This window comes from Bos javanicus, chromosome 8 (assembly GCF_032452875.1).
Source record: "Bos javanicus breed banteng chromosome 8, ARS-OSU_banteng_1.0, whole genome shotgun sequence".
In the NCBI taxonomy this organism is placed as follows: Eukaryota; Metazoa; Chordata; class Mammalia; order Artiodactyla; family Bovidae; genus Bos; species Bos javanicus.
In genome coordinates, this window is record NC_083875.1 from 23,502,754 (window position 1) to 23,518,830 (window position 16,077).

The window sequence follows — 16,077 nt, forward strand, 5'->3', positions numbered from 1 at the left end:
TCTTTAGTTCTTCTTAGCTTTCTGCCATAAGGCTAGTGTCATCTGCGTATCTGAGGTTATTGATTAAAGTATACTACGTACATAATATACCATACACCTGCTGATTCTGATACATGGTATAATTCTGCCTTCCTCTCTGCACTATCCTTGATCTCATTGTTTCAATCAAATATCACAATCATTCACTCCTCTCAGTGTAGAAATCCCCAGCATGCTCTCCTCATTCACTCTGCATGAAGGCGTCCTTTCCATTCATATAGCTGTGTCCTTCTCCGTTACGGTTTCTAGTTGTCAATTTCCCCTTATGGTTGCAAACCACCAACTAAAAGCAGAAGCTGAGTAAAAGTTCTAGGTTTGTCAGACACTCTCCTATGACTTCACCCACTCAGCCAGCCAATCGCTGCAGGTCCAGACTGTCCAGCCTCTCAGAGAAACACAGAAAATAGAAGGAACCCTGCCCCACAGTGAACAATGGTGGAGACACCAGGGGCTCCTCTGAGGCTCTACCTGGGCTCTTCCTGTGCTGACTGCACTAGGAGGAGCTCACCTGGTTCAGGAATCTCATTTGCTCAAAAAGCCCAAAGCGCAGGAAACATGGAGCCAAAACTTGGAAGCTTGGAACTTGGAAGCTTGAGAACTTGGAAGGAGAACAGAGATGTTTAAAGTGTTCGTGGAGCAGCAGCAGGTCCTCAGGACATGGAACCACATAGATGAGCTGCACTGAGGCAAGCGTTTCTCCAGAACATTCCTTTTCAGAGACTGAGAAGACTGAAGTGGATGCTGAGAGCCCAGAGACAGAGCACAAGGGCCTGGCCACCAGCTGTGTCCCCAGCACGGGTGACATTCATACCACAGCAGCCTGCAGAGTCCTGGAAGGGGCGACAGTCACTCCCGTCACAGCTTCAGACTTGTTTCTTCCTTAGGAATGAGCTTACAGTGAATGATGTCAGATTCATCGTCTCCGAGGAAGAAGATTTAGCTTCAGGACCAGGGACCAGGCTTGATCACTCAAGAACTTTTGTATAGCAAAGTTTTACTACAGAATGAAAAAGAGACAGGGAAAGCTTCTGACATAGATATCAAAAGGGGTACGGAGAGTGCCCCCCTTGCTAGTGTTAGCAAGGGAGTTATATACTTTTTAAATTGGTTATTACAGTAAATCAAAAGAATGTCCCAAGGTTGTAAAGATCCTACTAGACCCACTCCCACAATATACATTTTAAGATAACAGGATTAGTCAGAAGGTTTTCAGGAAGGAGAAACATGTCCTCAAGTAGGATCCATTATTGTTATATAATCCTTACTAAGGAACATAGAAAAAAGTTTGTCCTTTCCTCCTTGAGAATTCCAGACCCCTACCTCCTCCTTGAGAGCCCCAGACACCTTTCTCCTCCCTGGGGACCCTAGACTTCTTATCAACCTGCCTAGGAATTGACTCTCTCAGGACCCGGCAAGTTATCACAGAGCAAGACTAGGTGTTCCTGGGGATAATGCAATCCAAGGAAGTTCTTAAAATTCCATCATGATGTCTTTGCCTCTTTGAAAGACAAAAAACAATAAAAACAAGTTTGATAGAAGAGACAAGGGCTGGGCTTTTAATACATTTAGTGCAGATGGTGATTGTAACCATGAAATTAAAAAAATGTTTGCTTCTTGGAAGAAAAGCTATGACCAACCTAGACAGCATATTAAAAAGCAGAGACATTACTTTGCCAACAAAGGTCCATATGGTCAAAGCTGTGGTTTTTCCAGTAGTCATGTATGGATGTGAGAGTTGGACTATAAAGAAAGCTGAACACCAAAGAATTGAGGCTTTTGAACTGTGGTGTTGGAGAAGACTCTTGAGAGTCCCTTGGAGATCCAACCAGTCCATTCTAAAGGAGATCAGTTCTGGGTGTTCATTGGAAGGAGTGATGCTGAAGCAGAAACTCCAATACTTTGGCCACCTAATGCAAAGAGTTTACTCATTGGAAAAGACCCTGATGCTGGGAGGGATTGGGGGCAGGAGGAGAAGGGGATGACAGAGTATGAGATGGCTGGATGGACATGAGTTTGAGTAGGCTCTGGGAGGTGGTGATGGACAGGGAAGCCTGGCATGCTACAGTCTGTGGGTCACGAAGAGTCAGACACGACTGAGTCACTTTCACTTTCAGACCTGAAGAGGTCCTCTGGGAAATCAGTGAGGTCATTCTCAACTGAAAACAAAACAAAACAAAGCAATGTGAGAGCTGAGAGTTCAGTTTTGGGGAGGACTTGCTGCAGGTTATACCTAGGAGGACAGCATCTCATCAGCTCCCAGGAACTGCTCCAAGGTCAGGGGAGGTCCGTATATGTGATTGCAGTGAAGAGGTTACATGAAGACACCTCACATCTTGGTAGAAGATGGCTGAGAGTCAGGATAACAAATGTCTCTATGAATGAGTTTAGTGCTTTTCTATGTATATGTTGCAAAAAGTTAGCTTCATAAAACTTTCTCCAGAAATGATCTAAAGTATCTTAAGGCCTGTTTTGCTAATTTTCCCAGAGCACAGAGTGTCTCGTTCCTGATTTCCAACCTGAACCTCTATCAGGGAGAATTGGAGATCAGGGACTAAGTGGCTAGTGACTTCATTCATGTAGAACAAGATGGTGAATGACATTTTAGTCGTCATCCTGAAGGAGAAATGTCGGAGCTCATGTGGCAAGAAATTGTTAGGTACTTTTTCTCTGTCCATAAACTCATGAGAAAAGTTAAGGGTATAAAATACATAGATTATAGGGTTCACCTCTCGTACAGTTAATAAGTTAATTTACTATATTTCGCTGAAGAAATCACTCATAAAATCTCTGACTTTGTGCCTCAAGGGTTGTGGGATCTTGGTTTCCTACCAGGAGTTGAACTCAGACCTCAGAAGTGAAAGTGCTGGATCCTGACCACTAGACCACTAGATTAGAAAACTAATGCTTTTTTTTCCTTTCAACTGGCAGAAAAATCTATAGTCTTCTAAGTATTTATTAGTCTATTTTTGATTAAAACTTAATGTCAATTCTGTAGACTCAGATCCCATTCCGAATTGCCTTAACAAAACCATAGAATGTAACCCTTTGGCATCTGAAATGGATTACAGGTCCTTCGTCATCTCACTCTCCTCTGTCTATGTATTTCATTGGTTCCTAAATATCATGTTCATCTACACTCTTCACTTTTTTAAACAGGCTTGTTCAGACAAATCATTGTAAAGCTCCTAAAATATGCCTTTGTACCTTTGGTACACTGGGAATAGTCCAGTGGTTCAGATTTATATTTCTTTCCAGCTGGATAAGTGGGTATGGTCCCAGCAGGATTAATGACAGGATTGATTTAATATTTTAAAGACCTTAGAAAGTGCCTAGTCTGCTACTAGCAAGCAATAAAATTCAGTTACTTTTTAACATCATGATTACTACTACCTGGGGATTAACATAAGTATCTTTGGAATCATTTGATTCCCTTCTTTTTAATTCTAGTTTTTGCAAAGCATCTTCTCATTGTCTAAGTGGATTTATCATCTGAGACAGATGCTCAGCAAGGCTGGTGTCCTTGATCCTGCCAGAGAGGGTTAATGTTGCAGCAACTGGGGTTCTAGTTGCCCATCTCTTGTGAGCTGGTGGGTGTGACTTCTTCCTTCTCTCCTGAAACTGATCCTACATTGATTAAAAGAAAGAAAAATGATGTAGCTGATCTTGAAAAGCAAAGAGCAGTCAACTGACCAAGGACTTGACCTTCGTTGAACTTCTGTCAGAAGCAGCCATGTCCCAGCCTTTCTGTTCATCATACTGACCTCATCCTTCCCCTCTGCCACAGCCTCGTCCCCAGATTTGCTGCACTGAAGTTTGCTAACTCAGAATATGTCATTGTGTCAGAATACTTCCCTTCTATAATATTCATGACATTGAGACTTACACTTGTTTTCTTTTTGCCCACAAAAAACATCTCAAATTTTACTTTGTAGGAAAAGCTGCAAAGGGAAACAAGAAATCTAAAGTCTTGAAGGTGATAGAGATACAGCCCCTCTGCCTGTCTTTACTTCCCTTTATTGTTCGTATCTCATCATGAATTAGAAGGATTACAGCAGGAGCAGCAGGACAAATCTAGTCCAGTAAGTCAGTAAATGAAAATGCATATATAAAGTTTAAACGAAAAATTGTACTCAAGTAAAAGAAAGAAGGCTGTTTCTCCTAATCTAGTAGCCTGATCCTCAGACCCTGCATTCTCAGAGACGAGACAGAGGGACAGAAATGCCCAGTGAAACTTAGAAACCCATATCAATTCAGACGTAAGACACAGATCTTTCTCATTTGATTGATAAATTTCCATTTAGATGGGTACATTTGAAGCTTTTGGAGATAGATAAAATAAACAGTTTAGATTGATGACATTTTCTTTGACCATATTCAGAATACATAAATGAAAATCAAAAAAGGAAGTAAAAGTGTATAGAAATGATTAGAAAATGAAAATTACCATGTTCCCTATTTAATGGCCTTGCTTAGAAACAATGCCATCAGAGAACCTACCTCAAGGTTCCACCAGACGCCTTCCCAGCCAGCCCAGCAGCAGCCTCATCTTCCCCATGGCCTTTGTGCTCTCTCTACTGATGGCCCTGGTGCTGGTCAGCTATGGCCCGGGAAGATCCCTGGGCTGTGACCTGTCTCAGAACCACGTGCTGGTTGGCAGGCAGAACCTCAGGCTCCTGGGCCAAATGAGGAGACTCTCCCCTCGCTTCTGTCTGCAGGACAGAAAAGACTTCGCTTTCCCCCAGGAGATGGTGGAGGGCGGCCAGCTCCACGAGGCCCAGGCCATCTCTGTGCTCCATGAGATGCTCCAGCAGACCTTCAACCTCTTCCACACAGAGCGCTCCTCTGCTGCCTGGGACACCACTCTCCTGGAGCAGCTCCGCACTGGACTCCATCAGCAGCTGGACAACCTGGATGCCTGCCTGGGCCTGTTGACGGGAAAGGAAGACTCTGCCCTGGGAAGGACGGGCCCCACACTGGCCGTGAAGAGGTACTTCCAGGGCATCCATGTCTACCTGAAAGAGAAGGAATACAGCGACTGTGCCTGGGAAATCATCATAATGGAAATCATGAGATCCTTCTCTTCATCGACCAGCTTGCAAGAAAGGTTAAGAATGATGGATGGAGACCTGAACTCACCTTGACATGACCCTCACTGACTAAGATGCCACATCATCCTTGTATACTCACCTGGGGTCATTTCAGAAGACTCTGAATTCTGCTTTAGCCAGCAAATTTGTTGAATTACTTCAGCCAATACTTTGTCAGTAGTAAATGAATATATGTAAATTATTTTTGTGGCTGCTGGTGCATCAGTCCTGAAGTGTAGACAGCTCTGATGTCATTGTTTGTTTGCTTATTTATTTTGTTATATTTATTCTTTTATTTCCTCATATTTATTTTTCCATATAAAATATATTTGTTTACATTATATTAAAATTTAGCAAATACATTCACGTTTATTTCATTAAATTTGTAATTCATTGTGTTTATTAAATATTATCAAGGTAAACTTCTGGAGTTTTTTGTTATTTTTTGTTTAGTTGCTAAGTAAAGTGTGACTCTTTTGTGACCCCATAGACTATAGCCCACCAGGCTCCTTTGTCCACAAGATTCTCCAGGCAAGATTACACTGCTGCTGCTAAGTCACTTCAGTAGTGTCCAACTCTGTGCGACCCCATAGACGGCAGCCCACCAGGCTCCCCCGTCCCCAGGACTCCCCAGGCAAGAACACTGGAGTGGGTCGCCAGTATGTTGCAATTTCCTTTCCCAGGGGATCTTCCCCAACCAAGGATGGAAGCTGCATTTCAGGCAGATTCTTTACTGTCTGAGCCACTAGGGAAGACCCTTGGTTGAAAAAATGAGAGAAAAAGGGATTTTGTAAACTGAAATTAATTATTTATGGTAGTTACTGGGTCATAGGTTAGTCAAATATGGCATTTGTGCAATGAAGTGAGATAAACTAGGAAGCAGTTTTCAAAACAGTACTGATGATTTTGCTTCCACTGAAGCCAAGAACTTAAACTAAAGTTTTGTTTGGTCATAAAATATCTTAACTTGATATTTAAGACTTATACATTTTCAGTTATTTATAATTACTTATAAATTATAAGAATCCACCTGCAATGTAGGAGATCCCGGTTAGATTACTGAGACAGGAAGATCCCTTGGAGAAGGGACAGGCTACCCACTCCAGTATTCTTGGGCTTCCCTAATGGCTCATCTGGCAAAGAATCTGCCTGCAATATGAGAGACCTGGGTTCGATCCCTGAGTTGGGAAGATCCCCTAGAGAAGGGAATGCCTATCCACTCTAGAATTCTGGCCTGGAGAATTCCATGAACTGTATGATCCATGAAGTCTCAAAGAGTCAGACATAACTTAATGACCTTCAGTATAAATTCTGAAATATTTTTTAACCAATTAACATTGCAAGAGAAATTAACCATTTATATTAATATTAAATGAAATACTTTTCCCTTTAAGTCTCAGTCTTGTCCCCAAGTCTTCCCACTGGAGGGTCTGAATATCTAATAGATTTCTGTCCAGATTTCAGGTGCCTTTTTCTTTTCCCTGAATCCCTGAAAGAATTAGTCTTTCTCCCCAGAAACAACCCTGAATTTGAAAATACTTCACAACTTGCTCTGATTTCCAGCCATCAATCGCAGCATAAATGGCCCGGTGTAAATAGATCTGGCCGAAATCTCCTCCTAGGAAGGGAAGGGAGGACATGGGGGCAGGTGCAGAAATCTAAGGATCTGAGCAAAGTAGCATTAAAGCTCCCCTGGGCAGTGGGACCCAAAAGGAAGTTTCCTCACTGCTCCCTGGGCCCCTCAGGCTCCCTGGGCTGTGGCGGCGGCGCCTCGCCGGGGTCAAGGCTCTTGCCAACGGGGACTCCTCGGTTCTCCCCTGGATCCTGCGCGACAGTTCGTGGCGCTGGACGTGGAGGCGCGTCCTGTCCATTACTGAGAGTTCAGGTGCACATCCCGGCCGCTGGGGCGCCCCGAAGGGAGCTTGGAGGACTTAGCTTAGTGCAGGACTTGAGCTGTTTCACTGAGACCCAGATGAAGTGCTGAATTTCTGAAACTCTGGTCTCCCTGCTGATGGCAACGGGGATGCTCTGCTCCATCCCTAACATTTCACCTGTTAGCATATCTCGTCTTCTATTCTTCCAGTCATTTCCCATATTCATGTAATTTGGTAGCATTAAGTATTTTTAACCTAAATCCACAAGAGCCTTGTCAGCTTGGTGTTTTCTACAGTTGTTCTCATTGTTTAGTCGCTAAGTCTTATTTGACTCTTTGTGACCCCATAAACTGTAGCCTGCCAGGTTTCTCTGTTTGGGATTCCCCAGACAATACTGGAGTATGTTGCCATTTCCTCCTCCAGAGGACTTTCCCAATCCAGGATCTAACACCCCTCTCCTGCATGGACATGTGGATTCTTTAATCCACTGAAAGATTCTTTCCCACCAGGGAAGCCTGTTTCCTACAGAGATTCACTGAAATGTTTGTAATCCAATCTCTTGCAATGGCTATAATTCTCAAGGGCTTTATCTATCATGCATCTCAAGTTTATGGTGATGGTTAATTGAGCAATGTATATAAATCATCTTGGACAGTTAAATATGATTATTTTATAATTATTAGAATCATTAATTTTGTCAATCACATTTAGATTCTCAGAAAGAATTACCAATTGATAATTTCATTTTGCTTATTACATAAAATAATCAGGATACTTTATCAATTGCTCAATTCATCTAGAAGTTTGGAGGTAGATGATAAACTAATGAAAATATAAAGTACTGTAACAGCAAGGTATGGAAAACAAAGGCACAACGTGTGTTAGTGAAATAGGAAAATAAGCAGTGGTTCAATACGTACAATTTGCACAGTGTTTATGGTATGGATAGGGAGGTGGAGTTTGGAATTTGACATAATAGGTTTTGAAACCTGGACTTCCATTTTCTTAGATTGTTTTTTCAAATAAAGTCTTAGCAGGTGGCTCCTGGAAATGAGAATATTTACAACTCAGGTTCAACTGTGTTGGAAGGATTAAGTGTCCCTTTTAAGGGCTAAGGAATTTGTAGTTGCTGTTAACGTCACTTGTTTAAGATTGAAAGTCTGTGGAATTTGTTTGGCAAGTTCTTGGTAATCATGTTCCCAGTAGCATTGTAACATTTAATTAGTAATCAATTCAGGATGAATGAGCCATAATAAGGGATGACAGCATCAAGGAATGTGTTCAGTTCAGTTCACTTCAGTCGCTAAGTCATGTCCGACTCTTTAAGACCCCATAAATAGCACACCAGGCCTCCCTGTCCATCAGCAACTCCAGGAGTTCACCCAAACTTATGTGCATTGAGTCGGTGCTGCCATCCAGCCATCTCATCCTCTGTCCTCCCCTTCTCCTCCTGCCCCCAATCCCTCCCAGCATCAGAGTCAACCCTTTGATTGAGGTGGCCAAAGTACGAGAGTTTCAGCTTTAGCATCATTCCTTCCAAAGAACACTCAGGGCTGATCTCCTTTAGAATGAACTGGTCGGATCTCCTCGCAGTCCAAGGGACTCTCAAGAGTCTTCTCCAACACTACAGTTCAAAAGCATCAATTCTTCGGTGCTCAGCCTTCTTCACAGTCCAACTCTCACATCCATACATAACCTCTGGAAAAACCATAGCCTTGACTAGACAGACCTTTGTTAGCAAAGTAATGTCTCTGCTTTTAATATGCTATCTAGGTTGGTCATAACTTTCCTTCCAAGGAGTAAGCGTCTTTTAATCTCATGGCTGCAATCACCATTTGCAGTGATTTTAGAGCCCAGAAAAATAAAGTCTGACACTGTTTCCACTGTGTCCCCATCTATTTCCCATGAAGTGGTGGGACCAGATGCCATGATCTTCTTTTTCTGAATGTTGAGCTTTAAGCCACCTTTTTCACTCTCCTCTTTCACTTTCATCAAGAGGCTTTTTAGTTCCTCTTCACTTTCTGCCATAAGGGTGGTGTCATCTGCATATCTGAGGTTATTGATATTTCTCCCGGCAATCTTGATTCCAGCTTGTGCTTCTTCCAGCCCAGCGTTTCTCATGATGTACTCTGCATAGAAGTTAAATAAACAGGGGGACAGTATACAGGCTTGATGTACTCCTTTTCCTATTTGGAACCAGTCTGTTGTTCCATGTCCAGTTGTAACTGTTGCTTCCTGACCTGCATATAGGTTTCTCAAGAGGCAGGTCAGGTGGTCTGATATCCCCATCTCTGTCAGAATTTTCCACAGTTTATTGTGATCCACACAGACAAAGGCTTTGGCATAGTCAATAAAGCAGAAATAGATGTTTTTCTGGAACTCTCTTGCTTTTTCGATGATCTAGCAGATGTTAGCAATTTGATCTCTGGTTCCTCTGCCTTTTCTAAAGCCAGCTTGAACATCTGTAAGTTCACAGTTCACATATTGCTGAAGTCTGGCTTGGAGAATTTTGAGCATTACTTTACTAGAGTGTGAGATGTGTGCAATTGTGTGGTAGTTTGAGCATTCTTTGGCATTGCCTTTTTTTGGGATTGGAATGAAAACTGACCTTTTCCAGTTCTGTGGCCACTGCTGAGTTTTCCAAATTTGCTGACATATTGAGTGCAGCACTTTCACAGCATCATCTTTCAGGATTTGGAATAGCTCAACTGGAATTCCATCACCTCCACTAGCTTTGTTCATAGTGATGCTTTCTAAGGCCCACTTGACTTCACATTCCAGGATGTCTGGCTCTAGGTGAGTGATCACCCCATCATGATTATCTTGGTCATGAAGCTCTTTTTTGTACAATTCTTCTGGGTATTCTTGCCACCTCTTCTTAATATCTTCTGCTTCTGTTAGGCCCATACCATTTCTGTCCTTTATCGAGCCCATCTTTGCATGAAATGTTTCCTTGGTATCTCTAATTTTCTTGAAGAGATCTCTAGTCTTTCCCCTTCTGTTGTTTTCCTCTATTTCTTTGCATTGATCGCTGAGGAAGGTTTTTTATCTCTTCTTGCTGTTATTTGGAACTCTGCATTCAGGTGCTTGCTGCTACTGCTAAGTCACTTCAGTCGTGTCCGACTCTGTGCGACCCCATAGATGGAAGCCCACCAGGCTTCCCCATCCCTGTGATTTTCCAGGCAAGAACACTGGAATGGGTTGCCATTTCCTCCTCCAATGAATGAAAGTGAAAAGTGAAAGTGAAAGTGAAGTCGTGTCCAACTCTTAGCGACCCCATGGACTGCAGCCTACCAGGCTCCTCCATCCATGGGATTTTCCAGGCAAGAGTACTGGACTGGGGTGCCATTGCCTTCTCCATTCAGATGCTTATATCTTTCCTTTTCTCCTTTGCTTTCACTTCTCTTCTTTTCACAGCTATTTGTAAGGCCTCCCCAGACATCCTTCATCCAAGGTAAGGAGCAGCGGCTGCGCTTTGCTGGAGTAGCCGTGAAGAGATACCCCATGTCCAAGGTAAGAGAAACCCAAGTAAGACAGTAGGTGTTGCAAGGGGGCATCAGAGGGCAGACACACTGAAACTATAATCACAGAAAACTAATCAACCTAATCACACTAGGACCACACAGCCTTGTCTAACTCAGTGAACCTAAGCCATGCCCTGTGGGGCCACCCAAGATGGGTGGGTCATGGTGGAGAGGTCTGACAGAATGTGGTCCACTGGAGAAGGAAATGGCAAACCACTTCAGTATTCTTGCCTTGAGAACCCTATGAACAGTATGATAAGGCAAAATGATAGGATACTGAAAGAAGAACTCCCCGGGTCAGTAGGTGCCCAATATGCTACTGGAGATCAGTGGAGAAATAACTCCAGAAAGAATGAAGGGATGGAGCCAAAGCAAACACAATACCCAGTTGTGGATGTGACTGGTGATACAAGCAAAGTCCGATGCTATTAGGAGCAATATTTCATAGGAACCTGGAATGTCAGGACCATTAATCAAGGCAAATTGGAAGTGGTCAAACAGGACCACTTGGGCTCTAGGGCACTCGGGCTTCAGTCATGGCGGTCCCGGGGTCTAGAGCACAGGCTCAATGGCTGTGGTGCACGGGCTTCACAGCCTCTAGACCACATGTAGTCCTATGTGTCACCTGCCTTGGCAGGCAGATTCCTTACCACTGAGCCACCAGGGGAGCTCCTCGGAGGACATTTAAAGTACATTGAGAGCTGTAGAAAGCTTCTTGAGGATTAGGGTCCTAAAACAAGTAAAAAACATTCCTTTATTACTGGTAAAAGTATCATTTTATTAACAAATTATTTTCTAAATAACTTTTCAATGTCAATTCTATACTATTACTTAATGATGTTTAATAAGTTGATCTAGAAATTTAAAAAAAATGATAACTACATAAGGCATTGAAGCTTACTTCACAAGTCAAGCCAGTGTCTCCCTGCTAAGGAGAAAAATCTTCCCTGCTTCTGTCTAGGAAGCACGTATGTCTTTCCCTTTTGTCACAAACAGGCCTCCTCAACATCCACATCCTGAGCAGAAGCTGGAAAACAAGGAGCAGAGGTTCTTCACTGGACTCGACACCAGGATGACCCGTCTGGACTGGAGGTGAGCAATGCAGGTGTCCTCCTTTAGAATGAGAACACCAGGCTGTGGGAGTTCATTTTCTCAGGAGGACTTGCTGAGGACTACAGGCTGGAGGTCAGCCTCTCTTCTGCTCTAAGGGACTGCTCCACAGATGTCGGGGAGGTCAGGATGCATGTGATTGTGGTGAAGGGGTGACGTGCAGATAAGCTCACATCTTGGGAGAATGTGGCTGAGAATCAGGAGGAACAGATGTCTCTCTGAAGGATTTTAGAGCTTTTCTACCCATGAGAAGGTGCAAAATTGGGTTCATAAATTTCCTCTGGAAATTATCTAACTCTCTGCTGACCTGCTGTGTCAGTTTTCCCAGAGCACAGAGTGCCTTGTTCCTGATCTCCATCCTGAACTCCTATCAGGGTGTGTTGGAGGTCAGGACTGCAGTGAGTAGTGACTTCATTCTGCAGAACCTGCTGAGGAAAGATGTTTTCATTGTCATCCTGAAGGAGCAACGTCAGAGCTCATGTGGCGAGAAACTGTTGGATGCTTTTTCTTTGTACTTAAACTCACAAGAAAGGTCAAGAGTTTAAAATATATAGAAAAGAGGGCTCACTTCTCATAGGGATAATAAAGTTATTTCACTATATTTCATTGAAGAAACCACTCATAAAAGCTTAGACTTCCTTCTGCGCGGCTTGTGTGATTGGACTTCCCCAACCAGGGATCCAGGGACTGAAATCAGGTCACAGCAGTGAAAGTGCTGGATCCTAACCACTAGCCAATGAGCAAACACCTGCTTTTTTTTTTTTTTTTTTAAAGCTGGCAGAACAATCTATTCCCTTCTAACTACTGAATAGTGATTTCGATATTTAAATTAAATCTTAGTTCTGCTGACTTCAGACCACACCCTGTAGCCCTACAAAACAATAGATAGTGGCCTTTTGGCATTTGAAATGGATTAAGGGGTGTTTGTCATCTCATTCTCCTCCTCACTTACTTCATTGGTTCCTTAACGTCATGCTGATTTTCACCTTTCCTTTTATTTTTTAAATGGGATCCTTCAGACAAATCAAAGCCCCCAAGGTTTGCCCTTGAATCTTTGCTGCTATTGGAATAGTTCATTTGTCCATATTTATATTGTTTGCCAGGATTATAAGTAAGTGTGACCTAAGAGTTAATGAAAGGATTCAGTTAAAATTGTAAAGAACTTGGAAAGTGGCTAGTCCATTAGTAGCAAGCAATAAAATTCAGTGATTATTTTAATATCATAATTACTATTTCCCTGATTAAGATCAGGGTCTTTTGGAATCATTTAATTCCTCTTTCTTTTAGCTTTTCTCAAAGCATCTTCTCATTGCCTGGGCGGATTTGTTACCTAGGCAAATGCTCAGGAAGGTTGGGCTCCAAGACACTGCCAAAGGGGATTCGTGTTCTAGCAACTGGCAATCTAGTCGTTCACCTCTTGTTAGGTGGTGGGTTTGACTTCTTCCTTCTCTCCTGAAACTAATCCTACATGGATTAATTGAAAGGAAACTGAGATAGCTGATCTTCCAAAGCAAAGGGCAGTCAACTGACCCAGGATTTGGCCTTCCTTGAGCTTCTGTCGGAAGCAGCCATGCCCCAAGCTCCGTGTTGTTCGTACTGGCCTCATGCTTCCCCTCTGCCACAGCCTCGTCCCCAGCTGTGCTGCACGGAATTTGCTAACTCAGAATGAGTCATTCCATCAGGGGAAACCACCTCCCTTCTTTCAGACATTCAGAATATATTAGTTTTCTCTGCCCACAAAACAACTGTGGACTTTTACTTTCCAGGGAAGTGTCAAAGGGAAACAACAACAAGAAAAAAAAACTAAAGTTTGAAATGATAGAGCTACAGCCCTTCTGCCTTTCTTTGCTTTATTGTTCTTACCTCAACGTGAATTAGAACCAGAGCAGAAGCAGCAAGACAAATCCTGACCACCAAGTCACTAAAAGAATGTAGAAACTTTAAGTAAAAAATTACACTGTGGAAAATTCTGAAAGAGATGGGAATACCAGACCACCTGACCTGCCTCTTGAGAAACCTGTATGCAGGTCAGGAAGCAACAGTTAGATCTGGACATGGAACAACAGACTGGTTCCAAAAAGGAAAAGGAGTACATCAAGGCTGTATATTTTCACCCTGCTTATTTAACTTCTATGCAGAGTACATTATGAGAAACGCTGGCCTGGAAGAAGCACAAGCTGGATTCAAGATTGCCGGGACAAATATCAACAACCTCAGATATGCAGATGACACCGCCTTTATGGCAGAAAGTGAAGAGGAACTAAAAAGCCTCTTGATGAAAGTGAAAGAGGAGAGTGAAAAAGTTGGCTTAAAGCTCAACATTCAGAAAACGAAGATCATGGCATCTGGTCCCATCACTTCATGGGAAATAGATGGGGAAACAGTGGAAAAAGTGTCAGACTTTATTTTTTGGGGCTCCAAAATCACTGCAGATGGTGACTGCAGCCATGAGATTAAAAGACGCTTACTCTTTGGAAGGAAAGTTATGACCAACTTAGTAGCATATTAAAAGCAGAGACATTACTTTGCCAACAAAAGTTCATTTAGTCAAGGCTATGGTTTTTCCAGTGGTCATGTATGGATGTGAGAGTTGGACTGTGAAGAAGGCTGAGCACCAAAGAATTGATGGTTTTGAGCTGTGGTGTTGGAGAAGACTCTTGAGAGTCCCTTGGACTGCAAGGAGATCCAACCAGTCCATTCTGAAGATCAGCCCTGAGTGTTCTTTGGAAGGAATGATGCTAAAGCTGACAAAATACAAACTCCAGTACTTTGGCCACCTCATGTGAAGAGTTGACTCATTGGAAAAGACTCTGATGCTGGGAGGGATTGGGGGAAGGAGGAGAAGGGGACAACAGAAGATGACATGGCTGGATGGCATCACTGCCTCGATGGACGTGAGTCTGAGTGAACTCTGGGAGTTGGTGATGGACAGGGAGGCCTGGCATGCTGCAATTCACGGGGTCACAAAGAGTTGCACACAACTGAGCGACTGAACTGAACTGAACTGAAAGGAAAGAAGGCTATTTCTCCCTAAACGAGTAGCCTGCCTCTCACTATCCTGAATGTCAGAGGGAGAAAGAAACAGAGGAACAGAGATGCCCAGTGGAATCAACTGCCTGAATGAACGACTGTAACTCACTAGATTCTGTGACATAAGCTTCCAGTGAGAGACAACACCATCACTCAATCTCCTTCTTCCAACTCAGAAACTCTGAGCATAACAAGTCTTGAACAGTTTAAGTAAAAGGATTGAATAATAAAACTATACTCGGCAACGCTGATAATATTTATCTACTAAAAGCAAAATAATTGCAGTTGAAAATTCCTCTACCAACTTGCACAAATACATATTTGCTCTCAGTATCTGAGCACTGCTGATACTTTGGACATCTGGGGACATGGGTCAGGAGAAGAGGAGGTCACCACTGAGAACTAGGGTTCTTCACACAAACACTGCAGGGGAGAGGACGGGGGTTTAGGAAGATGATTTATTCTCCCAACAAATAAGCCCTCCACAGAAAGGAGATTTTTGAGTCCACAGGATGTGGTGAGCCTGTCCTCAGGGAGGGAGTCCAGAAGGGGAGGAAGGGACTCTGTCACTCTAGAGGACAAGGGGTGGCTCCATGTGATCTCTCCCTTGTGAGTGAGGTGCTGCTGGGAAAATACAATTATCCTGGATTTGGAGTCTCCTCTCCAATGTTCTCTGAGAAGAACCAGGATTGTGGTGGGGGTATTGGCCCAGTCTGTGGAGGACAACAGGTCTCCAGTAAGAAAATGGTGGAAAGAAAGGGTGATGTCTGTAATGGTCCTGCCCTCACGGTTCCCTGAAGGGCAGGGATTTGCAGGAATGTGTTCTAGAAGGAAGAGAAATGTGGGAGGAGTTCAAGGACTGATAATAATCAGCCTCTTCTCTAAATCAAACACTGAAGAAAACTCATCATTTGTTTCGAAGAATTTAATTGACAGAGTGATCTGGTAAATCCCTGAATAAATACGGAAACCACAGAGCTGAGGGAGCCTCTATTCCCATGTAAAGTAAGAGGGAAAAAAGGAGCCTAATATCAGGGCTCCCGATGTGTTCATGGATAAGAGGAGAGCAACATTTATGCATGAGAGACAAAGAGCAATAATGTATATAATTACAAATGTCCATTAATTCTGACTTAAGACAAAGACCTTTCTCATTTGATTGATAAATATCCATTTGGATGGGTACATTTGAAGTTATTAGGAAGTAGGAGAAATTAATAGTTTAGATTGATGGGACATTCTCTTCGATCATACTGTGAATACATAAATGAAAATCAAAAAAGGAAGTAAAAGTGCACAGAAATGACTAGAAAATGAAAACTATCATGATCCCTATTTAATGGCCTTGCTAGAAAGCATGGCATCAGAGAACCTACCTCAAGGTTCCACCAGACGCTGTCTCAGCCAGCCCAG

The 16,077-nt window shown here is 42.9% G+C and overlaps 1 protein-coding gene across 1 annotated transcript; it reads left to right on the forward strand.

Annotated features, from left to right (window-relative positions):
- The first annotated feature begins 4,339 nt into the window (after window positions 1–4,339).
- On the forward strand, window positions 4,340–5,267 carry LOC133252522 (interferon omega-1-like). The gene has a single exon (XM_061425166.1). It carries the CDS (start codon window positions 4,518–4,520, stop codon window positions 5,178–5,180), a length of 663 nt encoding a protein of 220 aa, XP_061281150.1. The 5' UTR covers window positions 4,340–4,517; the 3' UTR covers window positions 5,181–5,267.
- The last annotated feature ends 10,810 nt before the right edge of the window (window positions 5,268–16,077 follow it).

What these genes read in the sequence shown, in the direction of transcription:
- LOC133252522 (XM_061425166.1), top strand. Translation starts at nt 4,518, where the DNA reads ATGCCATCAGAGAACCTACCTCAAGGTTCCACCAGACGCCTTCCCAGC.